The sequence below is a fragment of the Aricia agestis genome, chromosome 7, assembly GCF_905147365.1.
Source record: "Aricia agestis chromosome 7, ilAriAges1.1, whole genome shotgun sequence".
Taxonomy (NCBI): domain Eukaryota; kingdom Metazoa; phylum Arthropoda; class Insecta; order Lepidoptera; family Lycaenidae; genus Aricia; species Aricia agestis.
In genome coordinates this window covers 12,058,372-12,084,643 of record NC_056412.1, presented here as the reverse complement: position 1 = coordinate 12,084,643, position 26,272 = coordinate 12,058,372, and the positions used below count along the sequence as shown (strand labels likewise).

Sequence of the window (26,272 nt, the reverse complement as noted above, 5' to 3'; positions counted from 1 at the left end):
CGAATTTATTTCAGTTTCGGAAATAAATGTTATTTTTAAATATTTTATCAGAGGGTATGCTTACAGTTTAAACGTAAGTACTTTTTCTGGGTAAAAAGCAAACAATATAAAATATCCATAATTTTTACAATACAACGATATTTTGGATGCACATTGCACTCTGTAATATGCGACCTTTGCAACTAAATTGTATTCTGGCTACCGTCCCATACAGATGTGAGTTCACGTTTAAAAATAAAATATATTTTGAACTACACACCGTGTTTGTTTTGTATTAGTATTTCTGTGGTCATAAAACGTTTCTGGGTCGGGTGTGAAACCAAGATATCGTATGATGCAACCAGCACATTAGTAAAATACTAGGCCTTACGATTTCGGTTAGTGGCTACTTTGATTAGTTAAATAGCTACTTGACCGAGCTTTGCTCGGTATTCAATAAAACACGAATAAAATGACATTTTCTAAAAATGATTCTTAGCTAGATCGATATATAAGTATATATACTAAATTTCATGAAAGTCGTTGGAGCCGATTTCGAGATTCCAATTATAAATTTATATATAATTATATACAAGAATTGCTCGTTTAAAGATATAAGATTATGGTGGCTTATGCTATTTCGTCAAAAGATTAAATATTTACGCCACTAAGAAATATTTAGTGGTAATTAAACTACAATTTAATGCACATTTTGACAAAAAAATCCAAACCTTCGTTAAGTTAAAAATAAGTAAGTAATCATTAAATCCCTCTCAATTCGCCCATTACACGGTTAACATAATTTATGGTAACCCAAAGACTGACCTCAATTAGAAGTATTCATATTTCAACATCAACGTCTAATTCAAAATAGATTCTCAAGGTTTTGATATCCCTCACCTCAAATGAGTAATTCCGTCCCAAACGGTCTTCAGCGTAACCAGGTCACGAGGCACATGCCGTGCCGACCTCCACAAGCTTCTAGTATCGTTGCGTGGATTCCTCCACTGGTCTTGCTGTGGTACACTTCTGCCGAACGCCAAAAATAAATCTGGCCGCTTTTCCGCCCGAATATCCTTCGATATCTCCCTCTGCATAGCTAGCACAAGCACGTAGACAAACGAAAGAAACTAAATTTTGACAGTTTTACCGGAAAAACACTGGAGAAAAAGTTTCTTTCGTATCTCGATATCTTCCGCTTTTGAAAATCTATAAGTCAAGCATGACGAACCGCTTATGACATTTAGTTTCAAAGAGAATATAATCACTACGTTTTATTTAGTTTCTTGATTCTTTTTTTATTTTTATTATGGCACTCAGGCGCGGTCGCAGCCTGAAATTTTGGGGGGGTTTTTTATCTGCGCCCTCGGACGTTTCTGGGTTCACAGCAGCTGTCTAAGGTCGGACGAAGTGGTGGCTAGGGGATAGCTAGATATTTCCTTTTATTATTTAGCAAGATTTTGAGATTTTTCAATTTTACCTTAGATTTTGGGGGTGGTCATGTCCCCTGTGACCCCCACCTTCGGACCGCGCCTGATGGCACTTGGCTATAAAACCATGGCTAGTGTCGAGTAAATGGCAGCAAATTAAAAGAAAATCGATGTATAGCAACCCTGTCTATAGCCAGAATTATAGTTTTGATCTACAAACTACGAATAATAAAGTTACTTAGTTTTTATTTTTCGTATTTCGTAGATCAAAACTATAATTCCGGCTATAGACAGGGTTGCTGCACGTCGATTTTTTGAATTTGCCGCCATTTACTCGACACTGGCCATGGTTTTATAGCCGAGGTGCCATAATTAAAAAAGAAAGAACCAAGACACTAAATGTCAAAAAAAAAATTGCCGTTGCTTTGATGGTTGCTATGGAAAGAGTTTCTTGTCTTTGTCCACTGAAACTCAAGTCGATGGGTGGTGCCATGCTCGGGAATAAGATATGTAGACATGGGAAAGAAACTGCCATTACTTTCTTCCGAAGAATCGACTGGGAAACCCCGTGCTAGCTACGCTGAAGAGCGGCCGAGCGAGATTTCTGAAATTATTTTCTGAAATAGAGTCAATGTGAGGACGAAGACTTTACATAAGTATCGTAAAGTTATAAAGGGTTTACAAAACAAAGTGATAATACTTTAGAGTGTGTGTTTGCCTGATGCGGAGTTTACTGTAATTTTTTTTTTTATGAAAGTATGGGGCAAACGTGCAAACGGGTCACCTGATGGAAAGCAACTTCCGTCGCCCATGGACATCAGAAGAGCTGCAGGTGCGTTGCCGGCCTTTTAAGAGGGAATAGGGTAATAGGGGAAGGTAGGGATAGGACGGGAAAGGAATAGGGGAGGATAGGAAAGGGAATTGGGCCTCCGGTAAACTCACTCACTCAGAGAAACACAGCGCAAGCGCTGTTTCACGCCGGTTCTCTGTGAGGACGTGGTATTTCTCCGGTCGAGCCGGCCCATTCGTGTCGAAGCATGGCTCTCCCACGTATAAATATAAGCAGCACTGTAAGTGTAACTTAAAATTATTTTTTTGTATGGGCAAGTAGTTATTGGCGTTGGGGCATTTCTCATAAAAACGTAGGACCACAGATAACTAAATAGTAGGCAGGTAGAACTCTATAATATGAGGGACAATACACACCCTCAAGTATTATTACTTTGTTTTGTTACACCCTGTTAATATAAAATACATAAAGTAATATCCTACGTAATATCCTTATATTATGAACTAACCTGAACATTCCCTGTGGCTACTGCGACTTTTTCTTCGACTGTCGGCAGCTCTTTTGGCACAACTTGAAGTCCTCGGGATACGTGTGTATCAAATTCTATCTGTAAATAAATAAATAATCGACGTCGATTATGCATATTAGTAGGGGAGCCCAGAGTGCTATTCGTGTTACTCGAGCGTCATGGAGACCTAGTAGATTTTTTACATTAGGTAAAACTGATAAAAAAATAATAAGAGCGCTTAATTATATTATAAGAGCCATTTAAAGGTTATGAAAAAGAAATGAACACAATAAATAATACATTCAGAAAATTGCTTATTTAGGTAAATTAAAACAAGATTTTAGACAACAAGGACTAAATCATTTAGTTTAGTGCAACATAAAATATCTGCAAAGCTTAGTTATGAAAATATGAATAGACAAATAAGAGAAAAAAATAGACAGATGTCAGAAACCTACACAGTACACAAGCTAAATCTGACACGCTCGAGCATGTCGTGAAATCCCCTCTTCGGCTCCCCTACTATAATTGTAGATACCAGACGCAAACATGTTTAAAAATCATGGGCCAGAAGAGGGCTCTTAATAATATTACCTGAAAAAGTTCCTTGATAGTTTTGGTGTCAAATAAATGAGACTGTTGATCTCCACCTAGCTGCTTCATGTAGTCACTAAACTCTTTAGCGATCTGTAAAATTAAACATTACGAAGTGATTATATCATTTTTGAGGGTAACATAAAACAATATTGTAATAAGAACCTTCTTAATCACTGCATCGTATCATATAAGAGAAAACATCTAATTTTTTTTTTTTATGAAATAAGGGGGCAAACGAGCAAACGGGTCACCTGATGGAAAGCAACTTCCGTCGCCCATGGACACTCGCAGCATCAGAAGAGCTGCAAGTGCGTTGCCGGCCTTTTAAGAGGGAATAGGGTAATAGGGGAGGGTAGGGAAGGGAAGGGAAGGGAATAGTTGAGGGTAGGGAAGGGAATAGGGTAGGGGTTAGGGGATTGGGCCTCCGGTAAACTCACTCACTCGGCGAAACGCAAGCGCTGTTTCACGCCGGTTTTCTGTGAGAACGTGGTATTTATCCGGTCGAGCCGGCCCATTCGTGCCGAAGCATGGCTCTCTCACGTATGAAAAAATTAATAAAAGATGCGAAGCAATTTTTAGCTTTGATATCATGAATACAATAACAGTTAAGTTAAATACAAAGATAGTTGAATACACAGGTGTGACGTGATTGAACTACGTTAAGAACGTAGTTTCAGCACGTAGTGCGTATGCGCTTGCAACGGGGCTAAAGTTTTTGACTCATAACTGCCTGCCATTGAGAGCCTACTTTGTAGATTACAATGGATACATACAGTTCGACAAGACTTTATTTGAACGTGAGTGACATTGACGGGAGCGCTGCTGGTAAAGGAGAACTGTCAAACACATGTCAAAAATGACGTTTTTGTATGATAGAAGCGTTTAGTTCCTTTTCTCGCCACGTTCAAATAAAGCTTTGTCAAACTGTATTGAAATCGGAGATTCTGGGTGTTAGAATAATAATTTTATTTAACTTTATTTTGCTTTTTTATATGCTATCCTGCTTTTTTAACGAGCTTTGGGTCACCACATATTCCCATCGCTGTATCTTCTGAGTCGCCAGGATCGACAACAGTATCTAACCACGAAAACCCTTTGCTCTCAGTGATTTAATCAGAAGAAGATAGGAGGAGTAGCAAGTATCCAGGTTTTCCCTCCCCATAAAAAGTATCCTGGTTTTGGTACTAACCCTATCTGTCAAATCATCTGCTCGTCTGATGAGACTTTTCTCGTGCTCTTTCTCGGGTTCCAAGTAATGAGTTGCCCAGGTTATTTGTTCGCGTATAGGTTTCTTTAGAAACTCCCTATGAACATCTTCCTTTTTATCTTCTTCATCACTGAAATATTTATAATCTTAGTTTAAATATGTATAAATTACTAAAACTTTCTTTTTGATCGCTAAAATAAGATTACTTAGTTTGTAACATCTGTGTTGTTTGTGTATAATATATTATGTTATAATAATTACATTTAAATAAAGTCATATCAAATTAATTGTGGGACGTGATCGAAATAGTCCATCGATATAATTTTTCTTCAGCATTTCCTACTGCCTGCCGGGAATTAGGCCTAGGTTTTGCTTTCATGTTATCGTCTAGATTATTTTTTATCAATAAGTTGTATTTGAATAATAAATTGCAAATTAGTCAAACGGCAACTCATACCTAATCATTGCTAATACAGACGTCGCCTGATTTTTTTATGACACTATTTAAATAACATTACTTAACGTTATATCCTTAATTCCACGTTCATTCAATTTTAGATATAAGTAGATTAGAATTTAAAAACATTTTTTATTTTCTATTCATCTGAGTAGGTCATGTATTTGCTACGACTCTGGTGGTGCTAATGTCTTTCGGCGACATTAGTTGCTTTCCGAGGCGATACTTTTATTTATTACATTTGCTTTTATGAATAAAAAAAGTTCCACTCACTCGGATGCCAGTTCTACTTCAGTGTCAGACTGCCACTCCCTGTCTAAGTGCAGTTGTTTCCTAAATGACAAATATGGCTCCTTTATTATTCTCCTCTGCGGTTGTACTGAAAAAACGGACTTTACAAATATTGCGATTATGGTTATAATTTTGCTTTACCTAATATCGACTTTATCACTACAGTTACTAATATTCTGAAGGAGTAGAAATTTTTAGCGCCCTCTAGTGTGTAGCTGTAGTGTTTTATACAGAAATATTCCTAGAATAAAAATATAGCAATGCTGGCTTCAGTAAATGGAATTATTATAGAAATGACGGACAGTTTCTTGGGCCAACGTAGAGATGATGGACGAAAACGATTGTGAAAAACATTTTATTCGTGTTTGTACTATAAAATATACATACTGTGGCTTTTATTAATTTTAGAAGACTTCTCCGCCTTAATTCCAATGCCGAGAATCTCACAGACTCTTTCGCTTAGTTCACTGGGCAGCACTTTAGGTATAGGATTCTCAGTGTTTTTGTCGATCTAAAAAAACCGGTGATCGTATAATATTTTTTATTATACAAAGCCTTACATTAAAATTAATTTACTGTAGGTAAATTATTATAATTTATAAGATTTGTATAAAGAATCGGGCTATGGCTCAATTCTACTACGAACACCCGATAAGATATTTTTAGATTTTTCTAAATAGTTCGTTAATAATATTTGCAATATCTTTCTTTTATGTAAGGGTTTGGTTGTTGATATAAACTTTTTGTCTAGAATAAAAATAACTGTTTGCATAGAATAGTAAATTGTGGTGGTAGCCACAATTCGCCTAACATTCCTGCATCGCGCTATCGAAGTTTCGGAGAACGGCAAGATATATACAACGTCTGAAATGACGTCAGTGGGCTTCGGCTTGACCGAGCATGCTATCTTGCTCGGTCGGAAGATCTTCCTTTTCGGCCGCCACGAACAACGTTAAATTGGTGACCACCGACAAGAACACGCATCCTTCTGGACATCAATCATCATCAACACTCCCCGCCCCTCCGCACCACGTCAGCAGAGACATCAAGCATAACCGGGTCGCCTCGACCATAAGCCGCGTTGGAGGTCCGCGCCGGTCGAACCCGCGTCTGGCTTGAACGGGGCAGCCATAGGCTACAACGACCGGTCAGCAAGCAGAGCACGCGGTCCCTCTCCTGGTCATTGCACGCGTAGCTTCGGCCCACACCTGACAACACAAGCGCATCGAAGAATACCACAGGTCTTCGGGGGGGAGTGATGTGGCGGTAGCCACAATTCGCCTAACATTCCTGCATCGCGCTATCGAAGTTTCGGAGAACGGCAAGATATATACAACGTCTGAAATGACGTCAGTGGGCTTCGGCTTGACCGAGCATGCTATCTCGCTCGGTCGGAAGATCTTCCTTTTCGGCCGCCACGAACAACGTTAAAAAATTAATTATAGTTGTTGTTATTACATTTGTTGAAGTTATTTTCTTACAACTCTACATACCTGTTCAAAGACCTTGCTCCAATACTCCTTGTTGCTATGCAACACCGACGAGCCCTCGTACTTGGAAGGCTTGATGTGTGCAAGTTTTCTCGGTTTTTGAGCCATGTGAGAGGAATTTTCACTTTATAAAGCGTAAAATTCACGAAACGTGTGAAAATATTTTTGTTTTTCTCTTTATAGAGCCATATAGATTAAATACCCGTGAAAAACGTCGGTTCGGGAATGTTTTGTGAATGCGCCGCCGTTGCTATACGACGAATTGTAAACAGACTACATAAAGGCTCCTCGTCACGTTGGCCCAGGATAGATTTAAACCAAGATTGCCACTAATATTGCGCTATATATAAGATGTAACAAAACATAGTGATAATACATATTGAGTGTGCATGAGTCCCCTGTAAAGAGTTCACTATGAAATAACCAGAACTGAAAAAGTAACTTTTCTTAAACTTTTATATGGACAAACTCATAACACTGGCGCGCTCACCCATACAAATAATAAAAAAATGATCTTTCAGCGCTGCCACTTTCAAAGTGAACTCTGTATAATGGACACATACACACCCTAAAGTATTATTACTATGATTTATCACATCCTGGATAGTGCGCACGATCGACGTCGATCATGGGCAATTTAAGACGAATATGCACTTTACACGTTCGTTATCATATTTGTCAATCATGAGCCAACGTAAAGGCTGCACACTACTGGTAAATATCTTTGTCCTACCATACTATAGCCTATAATCTACGGTATATTAAAGCCTGTAATCTACGGTATAAAATACCGAAGACTATAGGCTATAGTATAGTAGGACAAAGATAGCGTATTAACACAATACCAGTAGTGTGCAGCCCTTACGTTGGCTTATGATTGACAAAATATATTTTTTAACTATATTATCTAGTTCGTTCTAGTTAACTATGTTGTTGTTATCTCCTTTTAATAAATTGTATCTACAAATCGATATCAATTTGTGCAATGGATTAGAAGCTTAAAAGCTTATAATATTTAAAACAATATCCATAACAACGAATTAATGTACGTTTGATCAATAAAAACGTTATAACTTATAGTCAAACTAAAGTGGTGTTGGCAGAACTAGATTATTATAGATTGTAAACTATTTAGTACTCGGTAGCTAAAGCACCCTGTGATAAAACCATGCTAGCGTCTTCTCTTCTTATACGGTCTTTACTCTGAGCATAACTGGCCCCTTTTTTTTGATGCACAGGGGAAACCCATCATGGGTGCCCCAGGTTGGGTATGTGCCTCAGTTAGCTGAAGCACCCCGGGGGTATGTGGGACTCTTACCCACTAAAACCACCTGCGGTTTGCCTTCAGCCGTATACGGAGGGATATCCTGGATCTGTCTAACACATAACGGTCGTGGACTTGCCCCTAGGTTGATACAAAGTAAGCAGTAAACACTACATCCATACTTTACTTACAAAGGTGAAAGTGTGTCTTCTGTTACCTCTTCACGCTTAAACCGCTGAAACGATTTTGATGAAATTTGGTATTGTGATACTTTGAGTCCTGAGGAAGGACATAGGATACCATTTATCTCGGAAAAATCGACGGTTCGCGTGTGATAAATGAATTTCTGTGCAAGACAGTTGCGAACATAATCTAGTAATTTTATATTTTGAGCTGGAGCGGGCGATAGACATACAAGTATATTGCCTTAGTTTGTTATTTATTTAACATAGATTTCTAATAAAACAGCTTAAGAGGTGCAGGTATTCCAATCACTTATTATGCTTTTACTTGAATGTTTCGAACAAAGGGCAGTTTGGGCTGGCTTAAAGAAGGCCGTGAGCCGGAGGCACACTTCTTCAGGACCTTTTTTTACGCCAAAAAATGCAATTACGTTTCCGCAGGGGATGAGGGAAATCCTGACGCGGATATTTGGGACTCGCTCATAAGCCCCTACCTACTAAAACTTGGCGGTGCGCCCTCTCTCCGGCAACGGAGCCACGGGTACGACATCGCGACCGCGCGGTCGTCTGCCTGGTGGACGGCAGACCCCTCTTCGACGATTACTCGCTCCCCAGGCCGAACAGAGGCCCCAGTGCGGGCTTGCCTAGGCCATTCGTCTCCTAATATTTCTTCAGGACCTAGTAGTTAGGGAAGTCATGGTCTTTCAAGAGCTTCGATACTTGCCTGACTCCCAAATTCCTATTACACTACCTGAAATTAGGGTAAGTATCCCAGAATATAGGGATACGGAACTTACTTGTATGTAGGCTAGGTGTAATTACATTCGCCGACATGCACATCTTGAGTAGAAACGTGCGATACATACGCTATGTGGCTTCGTGTAAGTAGGGTACAAAACAGCCGACCGTTCTGTTATAAAGCTATGCTCCAAACCACAAAAGACGAGACACAAAACTTCATAATTGAAGACGTGAGTGGAAGAAGCAGGTAAGTTACAGTTAAAATATGACCGTTTTTTGCATAAATGGAGGCCCGGCAAATGATTTTAAATAAAAAAAATGTCGATTTTATATAGATAAAATATATCGGGCTATACAGCCAGACATATTAACGAGGTGATGATAAGTTACAAGGTTTGTTTAATTATAAGGAAAAAATGAGTTATTGTCCTTATGTAATAAAATGTTAGTTTTATTACATACTAGATGTCCCGCGCGGCTTCGCCCGCGTAAATTAGGAATTTTACAGAAACCGTACATTTTCCCATAAAAAATATTTTCCCCGTTTTTCCCGCATTTTCCTGAGTTTCTTCTGTCGTATTAGTCTTAGCGTGATAATCTCTAAATAGTATAAAACAAAGTCGCTTTCCGCTGTCGGTATGTATGTGTGTGTGTATGTATGCTTAGATCTTTAAAACTACTCAACGGATTTTGATGCGGTTTTTTTTAATAGATTGAGTGTTTCAAGAGGAAGGTTTATATGTATAACATATGCATAATATGGTAGAGAAACACTGATAATTTTAGAGGTTTCTAATGTTATGTCGTAAATAAATTCATTTTTTTGCGTTTATATTGCAAACGCTGGCTAAACCCTACGAGATAGATCAAAATAATGTACCACAGTATTGTACACCTTAATAAGGTAAACAAAAAAGTCCGCGATGGTATATATCTATTTCTTAGGGATAACTTACAATAGCCATTTTTGTTCTTTACTTTTTACGAAAAATAATGGCTTATTTACGAAGCGATTTTGACAATTTACAACATTAACCCTTATCCAAATAAACATGTTTGGAAGCTAAGACATTAAATGTAGATTATAATTGTCTTTTACACTATACAATTTCGATCAATACTTTAGAAATTTTCAAACGTATAAACTTACGCGGAATCAAAAAATATGTCGCGCGGCAGCGGCCGAGGGACATAGCGGTTACGGCGGAACCGGCCGGGGGCTCTCATAAGCTTCGGGCTTATGTTATTGTAGTAGATAGTGTATTTCGTCATTGTGTGGTTGTGCAGACGGTAACGCAGAGGAGCAACCACAGCGCTTTCTTTCAGATATTCATTGTTTCTGGTTCTTTGGTTTCTGAATTGTCGATAAAAATATATTTGACTTGGTTAGAAAAACGGACTTTTGTTTTTGCTTTGCGATTGGGTTATTTGTTGCTTTGTGGGTATTACTATACAATCATGCCTGGAAGACGTCGTCGTTCGAACATAGGTCGTAGTACAGTGAATGCCAAAAGAGCACGTTCAGCAAGAGATGAAGAATCGTCAACGGAACGTGAGACTCGCCTCAGCCAGAATAGTGATAGAAATCGGATACAGAGAGAAAGAGAATCGTCTGTAGAGCGTGAGGCTCGCCTCAGTCGGAAAAATGATAGAATTCGGATACAGAGAGAAAGAGAATCGTCTGTAGAGCGTGAGGCTCGCCTCAGTCGGAAAAATGATAGAATTCGTATACAGAGAGAAAGAGAATCGTCTGTAGAGCGTGAGGCTCGCCTCAGCCAGAATAGTGATAGAAATCGAATACAGAGAGAAAGAGAATCGTCTGTAGAGCGTGAGGCTCGCCTCAGCCAGAATAGTGATAGAAATCGAATACAGAGAGAAAGAGAATCATCTGTAGAGCGTGAGGCTCGCCTCAGCCAGGTAGGGATAGGCATAGAATACAGAGAGCAAGAAAATCATCCGCACAGACACATAGCAACACCGAACAAAACGAACAACCAAACAGCCACAGACCCGAGAGAGTAACTAATTCATGGGTAAATAAAGAAAATTCTGCCAATTTTTGCGAAACTTTTATCGTTTACGCAGCACAATAGGAAAAATCACCCGATTTTGAAACATTCTTCATTGGTGCTCCGCTCCTATTGGTCTTAGCGTGATAATATATTATAGGCTACATCCTACTAATATTATAAAGGCGAAAGTTAGTTTGGATGTATGGATGTGTGGATGTATGGATGTTTGTTACTCTTTCACGCAAAAACTACTGAATGGATTTTAATGAAACTTTACAATAATATAGCTTATACATCAGAATAACACATAGGCTACAATTTTAACCGACTTTCAAAATGGGGGAGGTGTTATGTTCGTTTTCTTATATTCAACGATTACTCCGCCGTATGTTACCCGATTTTTATATTCACAAAAGTGGTGATCTGATGAAGGATCCATAAGTAATCGAGGGAACTCCTCAAAACTTATAGGGAAACGTGTGGTGACTTCGGTTTCGTGAGAAGTATTCTAAGCATATGCTACCAACAAGTAAGATTTTGCACCGAGATATACCTGGTATACCGTGGTTCGGAAGGTGCTGAGAGAACTCCTGATTCTTTATAGATACAAGTTTGGGAGTTTCGGCGTTGTTTTAAGAACAGGAACCATATGCTACTATGCAAATTACATTCATCATCATCATCATCATCATCAGTACCATATTATACCATTTCATAGTCTTTTAGATCGAGACTCAAGTTTGTCAAGCGATAATTAAAAAAAAATCTTTATTTTATTTCTAAAAATAGTTTGACGACCTCTGTGGCTCAGTGGTGAGCGCGTTGGTAGCTCAAACCGGAGGTTGCGGGTTCAAATCCCGCCGACGGAACAAAAAGTTTTCAAAGTTCCTGGGTCATGGATGTGTATTAAATATGTGTATCATATAATAAAAATCTTAAATATATGTATAGTATAAAAGTATTAAATATATTTCCGTTGTCTGGTACCTGTAACACAAGTCCATCAGGTACTTACCACGGGGCCAGACTGACGTGGTGTCCATAGATAAAAAAAATCTATACCTACCTAATATAATAACATTGAAGAGTATGTTTGCTTGAACGCGTCAATCTCAGGAACTACAGGTCCGATTTAAAAACTTATCTCAGTGTTAGATTGATCATTTATCGAGTAAGACTATAGGCTATATTATATAATATATTATCACGCTAAGACTAATACGACAGAAGAAACTCAGGAAAATGCGGGAAAAACGGGGAAAATATTTTTTATGGGAAAATGTACGGTTTCTGTAAAATTCCTAATTTACGCGGGCGAAGCCGCGCGGGACATCTAGTATATTATATAATATAGCCTATAGTCTTACTCGATAAATGATCAATCTAACACTGAGATAAGTTTTTAAATCGGACCTGTAGTTCCTGAGATTGACGCGTTCAAGCAAACATACTCTTCAATGTTATTATATTAGGTAGGTATAGATTTTTTTTATCTATGGACACCACGTCAGTCTGGCCCCGTGGTAAGTACCTGATGGACTTGTGTTACAGGTACCAGACAACGGAAATATATTTAATACTTTTATACTATACATATATTTAAGATTTTTATTATATGATACACATATTTAATACACATCCATGACCCAGGAACTTTGAAAACTTTTTGTTCCGTCGGCGGGATTTGAACCCGCAACCTCCGGTTTGAGCTACCAACGCGCTCACCACTGAGCCACAGAGGTCGTCAAACTATTTTTAGAAATAAAATAAAGATTTTTTTTTAATTATCGCTTGACAAACTTGAGTCTCGATCTAAAAGACTATGAAATGGTATAATATGGTACTGATGATGATGATGATGATGATGAATGTAATTTGCATAGTAGCATATGGTTCCTGTTCTTAAAACAACGCCGAAACTCCCAAACTTGTATCTATAAAGAATCAGGAGTTCTCTCAGCACCTTCCGAACCACGGTATACCAGGTATATCTCGGTGCAAAATCTTACTTGTTGGTAGCATATGCTTAGAATACTTCTCACGAAACCGAAGTCACCACACGTTTCCCTATAAGTTTTGAGGAGTTCCCTCGATTACTTATGGATCCTTCATCAGATCACCACTTTTGTGAATATAAAAATCGGGTAACATACGGCGGAGTAATCGTTGAATATAAGAAAACGAACATAACACCTCCCCCATTTTGAAAGTCGGTTAAAATTGTAGCCTATGTGTTATTCTGATGTATAAGCTATATTATTGTAAAGTTTCATTAAAATCCATTCAGTAGTTTTTGCGTGAAAGAGTAACAAACATCCATACATCCACACATCCATACATCCAAACTAACTTTCGCCTTTATAATATTAGTAGGATGTAGCCTATAATATATTATCACGCTAAGACCAATAGGAGCGGAGCACCAATGAAGAATGTTTCAAAATCGGGTGATTTTTCCTATTGTGCTGCGTAAACGATAAAAGTTTCGCAAAAATTGGCAGAATTTTCTTTATTTACCCATGAATTAGTTACTCTCTCGGGTCTGTGGCTGTTTGGTTGTTCGTTTTGTTCGGTGTTGCTATGTGTCTGTGTGGATGATTTTCTTGCTCTCTGTATTCTATGCCTATCCCTATCCAGGCTGAGGCGAGCCTCACGCTCTACAGATGATTCTCTTTCTCTCTGTATTCGATTTCTATCACTATTCTGGCTGAGGCGAGCCTCACGCTCTACAGACGATTCTCTTTCTCTCTGTATTCGATTTCTATCACTATTCTGGCTGAGGCGAGCCTCACGCTGCACAGACGATTCTCTTTCTCTCTGTATACGAATTCTATCATTTTTCCGACTGAGGCGAGCCTCACGCTCTACAGACGATTCTCTTTCTCTCTGTATCCGATTTCTATCACTATTCTGGCTGAGGCGAGTCTCACGTTCCGTTGACGATTCTTCATCTCTTGCTGAACGTGCTCTTTTGGCATTCACTGTACTACGACCTATGTTCGAACGACGACGTCTTCCAGGCATGATCGTATAGTAATACCCACAAAGCAACAAATAACCCAATCGCATGCAAAAACAAAAGTCCGTTTTTCTAACCAAGTCAAATATATTTTTATCGACAATTCAGAAACCAAAGAACCAGAAACAATGAATGTCTGAAAGAAAGCGCTGTGGTTGCTCCTCTGCGTTACCGTCTGCACAACCACACAATGACGAAATACACTATCTACTACAATAACATAAGCCCGAAGCTTATGAGAGCCCCCGGCCGGTTCCGCCGTAACCGCTATGTCCCTCGGCCGCCGCCGCGCGACATATTTTTTGATTCCGCGTAAGTTTATACGTTTGAAAACTTCTAAAGTATTGATCGAAATTGTATAGTGTAAAAGACAATTATAATCTACATTTAATGTCTTAGCTTCCAAACATGTTTATTTGGATAAGGGTTAATGTTGTAAATTGTCAAAATCGCTTCGTAAATAAGCCATTATTTTTCGTAAAAAGTAAAGAACAAAAATGGCTATTGTAAGTTATCCCTAAGAAATAGACATATACCATCGCGGACTTTTTTGTTTACCTTATTAAGGTGTACAATACTGTGGTACATTATTTTGATCTATCTCGTAGGGTTTAGCCAGCGTTTGCAATATAAACGCAAAAAAATGAATTTATTTACGACATAACATTAGAAACCTCTAAAATTATCAGTGTTTCTCTACCATATTATGCATATGTTATACATATAAACCTTCCTCTTGAAACACTCAATCTATTAAAAAAAACCGCATCAAAATCCGTTGAGTAGTTTTAAAGATCTAAGCATACATACACACACACATACATACAGACAGCGGAAAGCGACTTTGTTTTATTCTATTTAGAGAAGCATCAAGTGGCTCAACTCCTGGTTCTTCCACTCAGGTCTTTAATTATAATCACAATTTGAATTTAAAATACATTCTTCAGAAATAACTTATTATGGCCCTACCCTACGAAAAATAAAAACCTAAGGCCTCTATCTAATTTATTTCTGCTATCATATAAATATCATCCGCCTACAAAAAAAAATAGTAATATACATTTTTTTTTGTAGAGTTTACATAACCTATCTCCTAAAAGTGATTTTGCAACTCACTGGATACTTAGTGGATATTTTAAAATATTGGATATTCTAAAATATTTCTGTTAATATTTTGTTAAATATCATCCGCCCACAAAATTAAAAAAAAATTATAGTATATGGGTCATTTGCAAAATTTGTGCCCATAACGAAAATGATAAATCATGTAACGATTATGATAATGTTACGAAGTTGATAATAGGTTGTTACGAAAATGAGAAATAAAGATGCATTCACAACCAAAGAAATGTTCGTATATATACAAACATTTCTTTGGAGAGTTTACATATCCTATCTCCTAAAAGTGATTTTGCAACTCACCGGATAGTGGATATTCTAAAATATTGGACATTATAAATATTTCTGTTATGTTAAATATCATCCGCCTACAATATAACAAATTATTTATAGTATATACAAACATTTCTATACAGATTTTACATATCCTATCTCCTAAAGTGATTTTGCAACTCACTAGATAGTGGATATTCTAAAATATTGGGCACGTGTGACGCGAAGATAACCAATCACTAAAGTAAGATGAATAGGCTGGCTACCGCTTGGACGTAGCTATACAGTTTCTACACAAAATATCTTCTAGGACGGATCGAGAACCGGCTCGGGAGCCTTATAACTCTTTAGTTCAACCAGTGTTGCTGTAGCTAGTTGCTGGTTGCTATGGTTTTTTCACAGGAATTCATGTATTGAATAAATATTTTGATTAGCTAAAACGTCAAATACTTTAACAATGTGTTAACGATGCCATTGAAACGATAAACTCCTGTCAAAAGTCAAAACACCTCAGAAACTTGATAAAAATGTTACTTGTCTTATTAAAAGTTAACACTTTTGTCTGAAAACTAAAAAGGTTTCCGACGCCTGTTGTAGGACATAGACCTCTGCACTAAAGGTGTAAACTAGTACGTTACTATAGCGTAAATATAAGTTCGTAAATTTAATATCACAGTATATGCAAGCGATGAAAAGTAACATACGCAGTGTAGCTTAAATAGGTTAAATTAATAACACCGTAACTTAAGGGGGAAAGTGATGAAAAGATACATTGTTCCCGCGCGCAATTACTCGTAGGTCGCATATTGAATTAACCTATTGTAACATTATTCACTTACAACAATACACAAATTTTGCGTTTACTACGGCGTATAAATTACACCGTTAGCGGAGAATAACGTCGGGACGGGCGCGGGCGTATATCGGGCGTAAAGGTAAATTTACACAAGTCCCTAACAACCTACCTAACTTATTAAGTCATCACACGTCCCGGGTGTTAGTACAGACGCGACTTATGACATTCCACTGTGAGTTACTGATTCCGATTAGTGATGTTAAACTTAACATTCGTCCGTAACTTAAACACCAACTTTATTAATATAAAAGTGAACAGGTTAGTGTAAAATATGTAGCTGTTTTTTTTGTCTATCTATCCGCCTGTTAGTATGCAAACTCTTTATAAAATGTATTTTGCTGAACCGGTTTTAAAACGGTAGCTGTAGGTTGAGTCCCGGGATAGGTCTAAGGATAGTTTTCATCTAGTAAAAATGTACGGTTTAAAAGATTTAAGACACAATTTACTTATGGGTAACATCTAGTACACTAACATAACTACCTACGTTATTAGTTACTATTTACTACCCAGCTATGTAATAGTGGTTCGGACTTAAATAGTGTTATGGTAAGTTGACATTTTAACGTTTCATAATATTGTGTTAAGCGCCAGTTCTCGTGCAATCTGTCGCAAATGCTACAAACGGTTTACTCGAACGAATAGTTCACTTCAATTTCAAAGTTTGTTGTCTATATTAAAAGTCGCCAACTATCTAGGCCAACCAAATTTGTAATTTAAGCTTTATGTCACTACTCACTGGTATCTTCTATTTGGAGTATTTTACCAATCAATTTTATCAATCAACGTAACGACGTGGTTGTAATGTTTTATAACCATTAAGTGACAACACAGAAAAACTATAGTTATTAAATAAATAGAGCAGTGTTTATCAACCTTTATCAGCCACGGACCCCTAGAAAAGCAAGCATGGTTTTCACGAATCCCTTTGATAAAATAAACAGCAAAAAATCAGATTATGTATGGTCCAGAGATGACACAGGGGTCCGCGGAACACAGGTTGGGAAACTCTAAAATAGAGCATAATATTCTGCATAATATGAAAACAATAATATTTAGATATTTTATATAGGGAAATTATTAAGAAAAAATAAGCATATATAATGATTTATATGTAATATTTTATACAATAATAATACAAAAATTAATATAATATTTTTGAACGTATCAAAACACAGAAATTATATGTCACAGTCTGCAGTCGTGACAGCAATATATACCTACTAAAAAAATAATAATCACACAAAAGTTGCTTCATCACAAATCTAAAACTAGACTTTACAGTTATAAGACTCGTCAGAAAATAAAGTGCTAAATAACTTCGGATTGCTTTTAAGTAGTTTTTTCAAAGAAAGTTCTCGTTTTAAAAGTACGTCATGAATTTTACAACCTTTGGAAGTATTGTCACAATTATCGGTTTCAGTACAGTCGCATAATATTGCACTATTTTTATGATCAACATCATTTTCACATTGGACCCCTACAGTCTTAAAATCTTCCTCTACTGCAGGAAACGCTATATCATTAAATAAAATAACTTTGATTCTTGTCGAGTCAATCAATTCAGGCTGTTGTTCGCCAAAACCAGATATTAAATTTTCATAATTTTTATCATTGTATTCTAAAAATGAATTGAGGTCGAAAAAGTCATGAACTCTATTTAATTTCCCACAGTTATTTGGACATTCCCTTATAGTATTAACTTTGTTCAAGTCAGGTTCCATATGAATGGAAGTGCTTTTTGATGAAGTAACCGATGAATCAATTCTTGAATCCAAATATTCTTTCTTATCTTTGGCTTCAAAATTGCTTAAAGGGCTAAATATCGTTTCTACTTCCTTACTTGCAAATCTGCATAAGTTAGCACCAAGCAATTCTTTAATTTTTTCAAAACCATGACATTTGGCGTAAACATATTTCCTCTGTACTCTAAAATATGGATAATCTGCCTCACCTCCTATCGTTTCCCTACTTCCATAGTTAAGGAAAAGTGAAAAAGGAGATTCTAACCTACCAGCTATTTGGAATGGTGCTTCCTCACATACAGATTGTACTGATTGTTGTTCATTAAATTCGAACATATTATCATGATCTTCTTTATCAATTAACATTTGAGACGGATTGTAAGGTTGTTTTTGAAATTCGTTCAGCTGTAATATTACCATTTTTTCAAAGTCCAGTAAAAACGAAGTCTGCTCAGGTAATATATTCAGGCTAAAACCTATAAATTTTAGAAACAATCTAAAGATTTTAACTACCTGATCTTGCCATTTTTTATTTAAAATAGGAAGTATTTCATTTTCTTTGACTAAATCATCCAATAAAATATCTTTTTGCACAAAAATATTCAGAGTATTTATAATTTCCTCGTATTGGATATTTTCCAACATAATTTTTTTCACTTTGCACTTTTTTCGCTCAGAACTCAATACATACATAGTACTTGTTAATCTTTCCGATTCGATTTGTCTATAAAATGATAAAACTGCATCGTTTCTTTCTTGAATTGCTTTATTTTTCAATTTAGTATAGTTATACATCTCATTTTTAAGTAGAATGTCGTAATAATTTCTAATTTTGTTAAGTTCAGCATTTAACTCTTCATTTAATTCTTTGTCTAGATCTACTCCTTCACATTTTAATCTTTCTTCAATTTTGCTATTAAGTTGGTCTAGCAAACTAGTCTGAAAACTATATGCTATAGTTTTTGCTTCTGATTTTACATGTTGCTCCAATTCGGCTAGTGTTTTTTCATAGAATTTAGACATTTCTTCCGCTAATATGCTTTGTTTATGTTCAAATATCTGTTTGAAAGTTTCCTTCGCTCTTTTGTGTATAGTTTTTATTTCACTTCTTAAAATAAATTTCCAAATGTCGTCATTGTCTTTTAATACTTTCTTGATTGATTTGTGAAAAATTTCTTTTTCATTTACCAAATAAGTTTCGCCGATAGATTGAATGCCTATGTGTGTTTTTCCTCTAGCTATTTTGGAAGTAAGAGGCGGTTTTAAATTTACCAGATCAATAATGAGATCGCTAGGGGATGTCCATTTCTCAATTGGTCGACATATACATGAACCGTTGCTTGAATCTGGTATTTGTGGAAAGCTATTGTTTTCACGTCCACGGTCAATATACGATTTTGTTTCATCTACCTGTAAAACATTAAGTTCATTGGTGTGCTTCTCCATTTTAAATTTGCTTAAAATCTGGATCTAGCTATCTAGGATTTTTAATCAACTTTTTCCTGTAAGAAAATACATTGAAAACGACAAAATTAATTCTAATGTGACACACATGTGACACATATATTATTATGGTTGCGACCATTGATTGCGACAGATGCTAATAGTTTGTCTGTCTATTATAGATCGTGTCACATTTAAATGTCTTTGAGGCTTAATAGGTTTCCGAAAAAAATGTAAAATGTATAGGTACTACAAGTTTAACCAACAGTTTGAAACATTATATTATGAACTCTGCACGAGCAATAAGGGAAAATTTGTGCATACTTATCATACACCCTCAAACTTATCATATTACTGGAGTCTGGCTAGCGAAAGATGAGACTGGAAAAAGGCGGCAAATTCAAAAAATCTACGTATGGCAACCTTGTCTATAGTCGGAATTATAGTTTTGATACTTGATTATTTATGAAAATAATATTATATTTTAGTTTGGATAACTCATTTCAAGAATAAGTTTATTGTTGTTGTTTACTTAAATTTTATTTTGCAATACATTTCATTTTGTTTTGTTTTTGACGAAAACTCTTGCATGTTTTTGTCGGAGTATTAAAACTTCTTCTTTAATACTTACCGTACATCATGAAATATATTACAAAATATAATTTAACCAAACAATTATCTTCATTTTCTTAAACTAAATTGTCACTACTGTTTCTAAGTTTAAATATAATTTAATTTAAATGTTAAATAATTTCCTATATTATATTATTACTCGCAAGCATCATAGATTGTATTAATTATACTCAAATATGTTTATTTAATACATACTTGTACATGCCTGAAACTAATAACCCTCCCTTGCAAGTTGATTAAAAAATAAAAACCAAGGATTAAGGGGAGATGAAAAAACAACACAGAAAATTAAAGGTTGCGGAATTTTTTTCGCATTTTTATATAAACATTCGAAAGATTTTTTTATAAAGTTTATTCACAATTGACTAAAATATATAGGTGTCATTTTGTTTGACAACTTTTTGCCATCTTGTTGGTAGGGACACGATCCCATTGCTATAAAAATTTTGGGGCTTCTGATGATAAAACTGCGACAAGTGGTTTTGGCAGTCCTCTTGTGATGTCAACCTAACACTGCCTAAGGAATCCTGCAGCGATTGAAACAGGTGGAAATCTGAAGGTGCAAGGTCAGGACTATACGGGGATGCATTAACACCTCCCAGCCAAACTCCCGTAAACACATGCCTTTGTTTATGTGGCCTTCTTTTTTAATCCTTTTTAGGGTACAAACACTGACATCAGCGGGACTAAAATGGTCGCTTTGAAGAATCATGATATGAATCATAATATAATTCATTTTTCTAAAATCGCAAAATGCAACTCTGCTTGCAATTCATTTCTGTATTTTTGTACTGATTTGACATTTGTCAGTTTGACAGTTTTGACAATTCATTTGCTGAATTGATTGAGAGGAATTGCTAAATATGACCATTTTAGCCCAGCTGAAAATATAGGTTTAGGTTTAAAGATTCTTTATTATCAACAAAGGCAAGCTGCCACTTATTTGATAACATTAATTACTTAATGTCTAGATACAATTTCATCGTTCGTCGTCGAAAATACAATATAAGTAGGTACAGTTAAATTACTGGTACATAAAGGCATTTGAAACATTTAAATTTTTTTAAAGGTAAAAAATGTGTACGTACCTCACATTTAACAAAATATAGCTAACTGATTACAAAACCTCAGGTTATTATGTTATTACAAAAGGTATAGACAGTAAACTAAATCATTTTAATTTGCGTTAATAATATAACATTTTAAAACTTTCGCGTTGCATAATAATTAAAACTTAAGCGTTAAGTCTCGTTAATAATATGTTCGGCTAATTGCTTTTTAAGAACATTCAAAGATTGGGAGTGTTTAATGCGCGAGGGTATGCGGTTGTATAGCTGCGCTCCTTCGACAGTAGGTGTCGACTTGCCGTAATTTGTGCGATGTTTAGGTATGACGAGGTAGCTCGCTCGGCGCGTACGGCGCTCGCTAACTTGTTTATGTTTAGTGAACGAAAGGTTAGTGTGGATATTCCTATTGAGCGTTTTGTGAATAAAAAAGCAAATGTGGTATTTGTATAGTTTTTTAATGTTCATTATTTTAGTTTCGTCGTAGATTTTAGATGTTGGTGTTAATCGGTTATAGTTAAAAATAGTTTTGATAATTTTATTTTGTAATATTTGTATTTTATCTAATCTAGTTTTAGCGGCCGATCCCCAGATTTCGATGAGATAGGTAAGATGCGGTTTTACTAGGGAATTGTAGATCGTGTAGCGTATATTTTTTGGGATACATCGTAAATATGTTCATAAATAAAGTTAACATTCAATAACAAGGTTGCTTTCAGGTATTTTTTTTTTGTAACGTTAAGGTATTACCGGTCTAAGAAGAAATCTCATCAGGAAACTGATTTTGTCTTTAAACACTCTTCTTGGAACATAATATCTCATATTTTATTTATGCTTGACATTTTAACTTGCATAACTGAATCCTTTGCATCATTCATGTTACCTGCAAAACAATAAATTCAATTACATGATGAATAATATTGATTTTAATTAATTGTAATTGAAAGTAACAAAATCTTTTACCTGTACTTACCAATGCACTGAGATATTTCATGTAAACAATCTTGTTTTTGTTTAAAACTTGCATCCTTTTCACTTCTTTTTTGTTCGTATTTACTAATCATAGCTAAAAGCAGTTTTCGCAAATCTCTTTTCAAAGTTTTCGTCACGTTTAAATTAAAAAATCACGTAAACCACAGAAATATTTTTCACTTTGACACATAAACAACAGATGCTATAGGTGACTCTGACGTTAATGACAGTGTTACCATAATCAGTTTTGGAATAAAAAGCCAGTCTCATCTTTCGCTCTATGAGTAATCTATGAGTATATATAGGCTGCGTTCCAGATGACGTTAATTTTGACCAAAACGCTCAAAACGTCCCCTTCTGCCGTTCCCTTTGGCGACCGGGGTCGTTTTGATCGCGGCTATGACGTCACTCATGACGTCATCATTTTCGCTCAAAACGACCCTCGACGAAGATGGGTCAAAGTGGGCGTTCTAGTTTTTTTTTTAAATTTTAACGTAACTATATCGCGAAAGCTATGTTCGGAAAGTTTTCAGGAGAGAGTAGATAAAAAAAACTTTATATTATTTCATTACAAATAATATTTATATTACTTAAATAAATTAAATAACATTTAATGAAATATTTTGATTGGAAAATAAATTGTTTTAAATGAAAGGTCAAATGATTTCTTATAAAATATTATAATAATTAAAACTAATTTTCATCTCTCCTATACCTGTTGATTTATTCGTGACTTCGTGACTTGACTAAACATTATGCGGTATTGTTACCTAACGTTTATATGTATATTGTGACAATTATAATCAATATTCAAAGTATGTGGTTTTGTCAATGATATTCTATGTTACATTTTAGAAACTCATTGGGTTTTGTTATTAAAATATGATTCAATGTGAAAACTCAAATATAATAAAAGTTTAACTATATTAAAATATGATTACTTAAGTAAAAAAATGTAATACTAAAAACCTAACAAATATAATATTATGTATTTTATTTGTAAATTAAATGTAACTATAAACAATAAAATTACTTTTATTTACGACTTGAAGAAAAGGATCATAATATCCAAGTTCGGTTCATTGTACCTATGTATAAAAAAATTATACTTAGTTCTTTTTTTTAAATTTTCTCAAAACGCTCAAAACGATCCATAATCCGTTCCACTTGGGTTTGTATCGCTGACGCTCACATGCTAGTGGAACGGGAAAAACTACGGTCTTGAGCGTGAGCGTTTCTAACGTCATCTGGAACGCGGGGATAGAGTACTCATAGAGCGCGGCTCTTGACTCGGAGGTCGTGGGTTCGATTCCCACGTTGAAAACATTTTACAACGTTATTTCCGAGTTTAGTTAGGACAATGCAGGCTGATCACCTGATTGTCTGACAAGTAAGATGATCCATGCGTCGGATGGGCATGTAAAAAGTCGGTCCTGCGCCTGTTTTCTCGCCGGTCATGTCGGTCTTCCGTGCCACTGGGTTATGAGAGTAAAGGAATAGAGAGTGCTCTTGTGTACTGCGTACAGACTTGGGCACTATAAAATTACTCCTGCGTAGCTGGCCTGGTTTCAATGAAACCGGCCACCGTCACCGAAACCGGTGTGGGAGCTATTATTAGTATACTCTGGGCCTACAACCAAATACATTTAAAATTTAAACATTTTGGCTAATACACGTCATATTGATAGGACGCTCAAAAAAAGTAATAAGTAATTATTATAAATACTTAATAGTATTTATAATAATTACTGTATGGGACATCAACAGTACAATCTCAATGCTATTAACAAGATTTTTTACGCCACTTAATAATTTTTATAGTAAAGTTTTTGTAATATACACAAAAGCAGTTTGGTATTCGAATATACGTCGACCCGTGATTAGCAAGGGCAGCGTGGAGCGAAATGCTCCGTCGCTTAATTTAATTAAATACTTCCTTGCACCGCCGCCCGCCTACTATTTCACCTCGTACTTATCTCAGTACTGAAGAACATTGTAAATATTCCGTTCCAGTTCCGGAGCAGTATCGCCGGATCGCTTTAGCAAACACCGACCTGCGGCTGGCCGGGCTGATTCGTTTCTTGCCACACGTGACAATAAATCGCCGATATCTCCCGCTCTCATTACGGATGCGGCGATGTCCGCTGGAGTTTTGTCGTAACTCAGTCCCGGTTGAAATTATTTCCGTTGTTTCTGATGAGAAAACTAGAGGTAGGGAAATGTAAACGTTCGTACAACAAGCCGTGGAGCGGCGTCGGGACATATTTCATTCTTAATGAAGTTAAATTTCCGGGCTGGACCTGTAAGGCGTGCGTAATTCAGATAAAAATGACGGCCAGTTACAACCCGGCTTTTTTAATTGCGCAATGGCTTGCTTAATTGTTTAGCGTAACTTATCCCTCGTTTTAGGGATATGAAAAATTATGGGGTAATAACTTTGTTCTGTTACATTGGACTGTTGAAAAGATTTGCGTAAAAATAAACTCTGACGTTACGACACACAATAAAGGAATTTTCTATTTTTAATTCTATGGTTTTAATTAAGTATTAATATGATTATCACGTGACGAGCTATTGTTTTAAAATTATATTTAATTTAAGTTGTGAGGCTCTACGTTGCTCTTATTCAATGAGATTATAAAGACAACAGAGCAAAATAAAGTTGGTTAAAGTTTCCACGTATATCAGCTTTAACTTGTCCAAAACTCGGTCCGCGTTTCGATATATTCACTATAGAACAACAGCTATAACTCAAGTCGGCAAACAGAATGTTTTATACGTCATATCAACAAATAAATCTCTCGACCGCTTATCTCACGTCAAACTTAATTCCTATGCATAATTCATTGCGTTGATTTCCCGTAAGGTAAAGTTTGTAACTCCGGCCAACAGACGATTTCCGCTGACAGCCATCAATGAGTTCCGAAGAGACCTTTCCGTGAAAAAAATATCACTCTTTAATATTGAATGATGCAGGCTTCCTAATCTTTATCTGTCACAATCAGTTAATTTTTCTTTTCCTATACCCATATATTGGGTGGCCATGGTGACATACTTATTTAGTCACTTCAATAAAATAATATTATGGGCAAAATACTTTATATTAAGTATGTATGTCAAAACAACATTTGCCGGGACAGCTAGTCATTTTATAAAAAGTTACCGTCAACTTATATTTTTTGGTGCATACAAAATAAAATGTAATGTTAATAATTATTATTTTTATATCAAGTTAAGCAAGAGTAAAACTTTGAGTCAGCGAAACTTGGGAGCGACGAAAATGACATGCAATATAATATTTCATGCTTAGAGAAAACAAGTTGCGAGACTTCTCCCGTGGAGGACGGAGCGTGTTACTCGTTGATAAAAACCGCTTTCGAGATTTCTCATTCAAACATTTTCTACGACTTCATTTTTGTATTCAGTTATTTTCGATGCATATGAAAATTCTTTTCATATATTATACCTATACTCGGTACTGCCGTACAAAATTTATATATTACTAGCTTTTGCCCACGGCTTCGCTCGCGTTAAGAATTTTTTATATACAATCTTTCATCCCCTATTTTATCCCCTTAGGGATGGAATTTATGAAAATCCTTTCGTTCCATTAATTCCGTCCATTTTTAATTTGACTACAGATTTTAACCATAAAACAAAAGAGAACTCATATATATATCTAGGCTTGTCATTAAAAAAGATGGTAGTGTGCACATTGTTGTGTGTGTAATGTTTTGTTTGTTAAAAAAATTTATGATATAAGCATAATTTCAAAATAATATTAGCTGGATGGACTACTTCACCATAATATAAACTATAATTTTATTTTTTCGCTCGCGTATTAATATGAAAGTGGTAAAAACGTTAAAATTATTATGCCCCCATTTTGAGCAAAACAAAACGAGTACTCTCAAGAGGAAACCGAAAGGACTTATGATATTGCTCAAGTAAGAATCCATATTGAAGTGATTGAAAGCAATGATATTCTATGTTACTATTATAGAAACTCATTGATTGAAAGTGTATTAATGCAAAGACTCAGAAACATGAAGAATGTTTGCAGTGTTTTAGTAAATTTATAGACTCCGATTTTCTTCAAGAGTATGGGTATGCCCGCACGGGCAACTTAGTTGCTCGGCGATTTATTTGTCTCTTGATGAAGTCTAGGAGCTAGTATGAAAGTGCGCGCACGTAGCGACGCAA

The 26,272-nt window shown here is 35.9% G+C and overlaps 2 protein-coding genes and 1 long non-coding RNA gene across 3 annotated transcripts in view; 1 reads left to right on the top strand and 2 right to left on the bottom strand.

Moving 5' to 3' along the window:
- The window catches only part of LOC121728938, a 9,332-nt gene extending 2,357 nt beyond the window's left edge, over positions 1–6,975 (bottom strand). Inside the window, exons 1-8 of the mRNA XM_042117277.1 lie at positions 6,753–6,975; positions 5,647–5,770; positions 5,242–5,347; positions 4,494–4,641; positions 3,302–3,394; positions 2,708–2,806; positions 1,993–2,013; positions 880–1,073 (exon numbers count right to left, since the gene is read on the bottom strand). Coding sequence (XP_041973211.1) covers positions 880–1,073; positions 1,993–2,013; positions 2,708–2,806; positions 3,302–3,394; positions 4,494–4,641; positions 5,242–5,347; positions 5,647–5,770; positions 6,753–6,857 — 890 coding nt within the window. The 5' untranslated portion in view covers positions 6,858–6,975. The remainder of the gene's footprint in view (positions 1–879; positions 1,074–1,992; positions 2,014–2,707; positions 2,807–3,301; positions 3,395–4,493; positions 4,642–5,241; positions 5,348–5,646; positions 5,771–6,752) is intronic.
- Positions 5,962–26,272, top strand: LOC121728939. The gene is made up of 3 exons (XR_006035892.1): positions 5,962–5,973; positions 19,909–19,913; positions 26,172–26,272. It is a non-coding gene; the product is annotated as an uncharacterized LOC121728939 (long non-coding RNA).
- LOC121728937 lies at positions 17,394–19,464 on the bottom strand. The gene has a single exon (XM_042117276.1). It carries the CDS (start codon positions 19,401–19,403, stop codon positions 17,484–17,486), a length of 1,920 nt encoding a protein of 639 aa, XP_041973210.1. The 5' UTR covers positions 19,404–19,464; the 3' UTR covers positions 17,394–17,483.

Bases quoted from the DNA above. Each gene is read 5' to 3' on its own strand.
- LOC121728937 (XM_042117276.1), bottom strand. From the start codon at position 19,403: ATGGAGAAGCACACCAATGAACTTAATGTTTTACAGGTAGATGAAACA.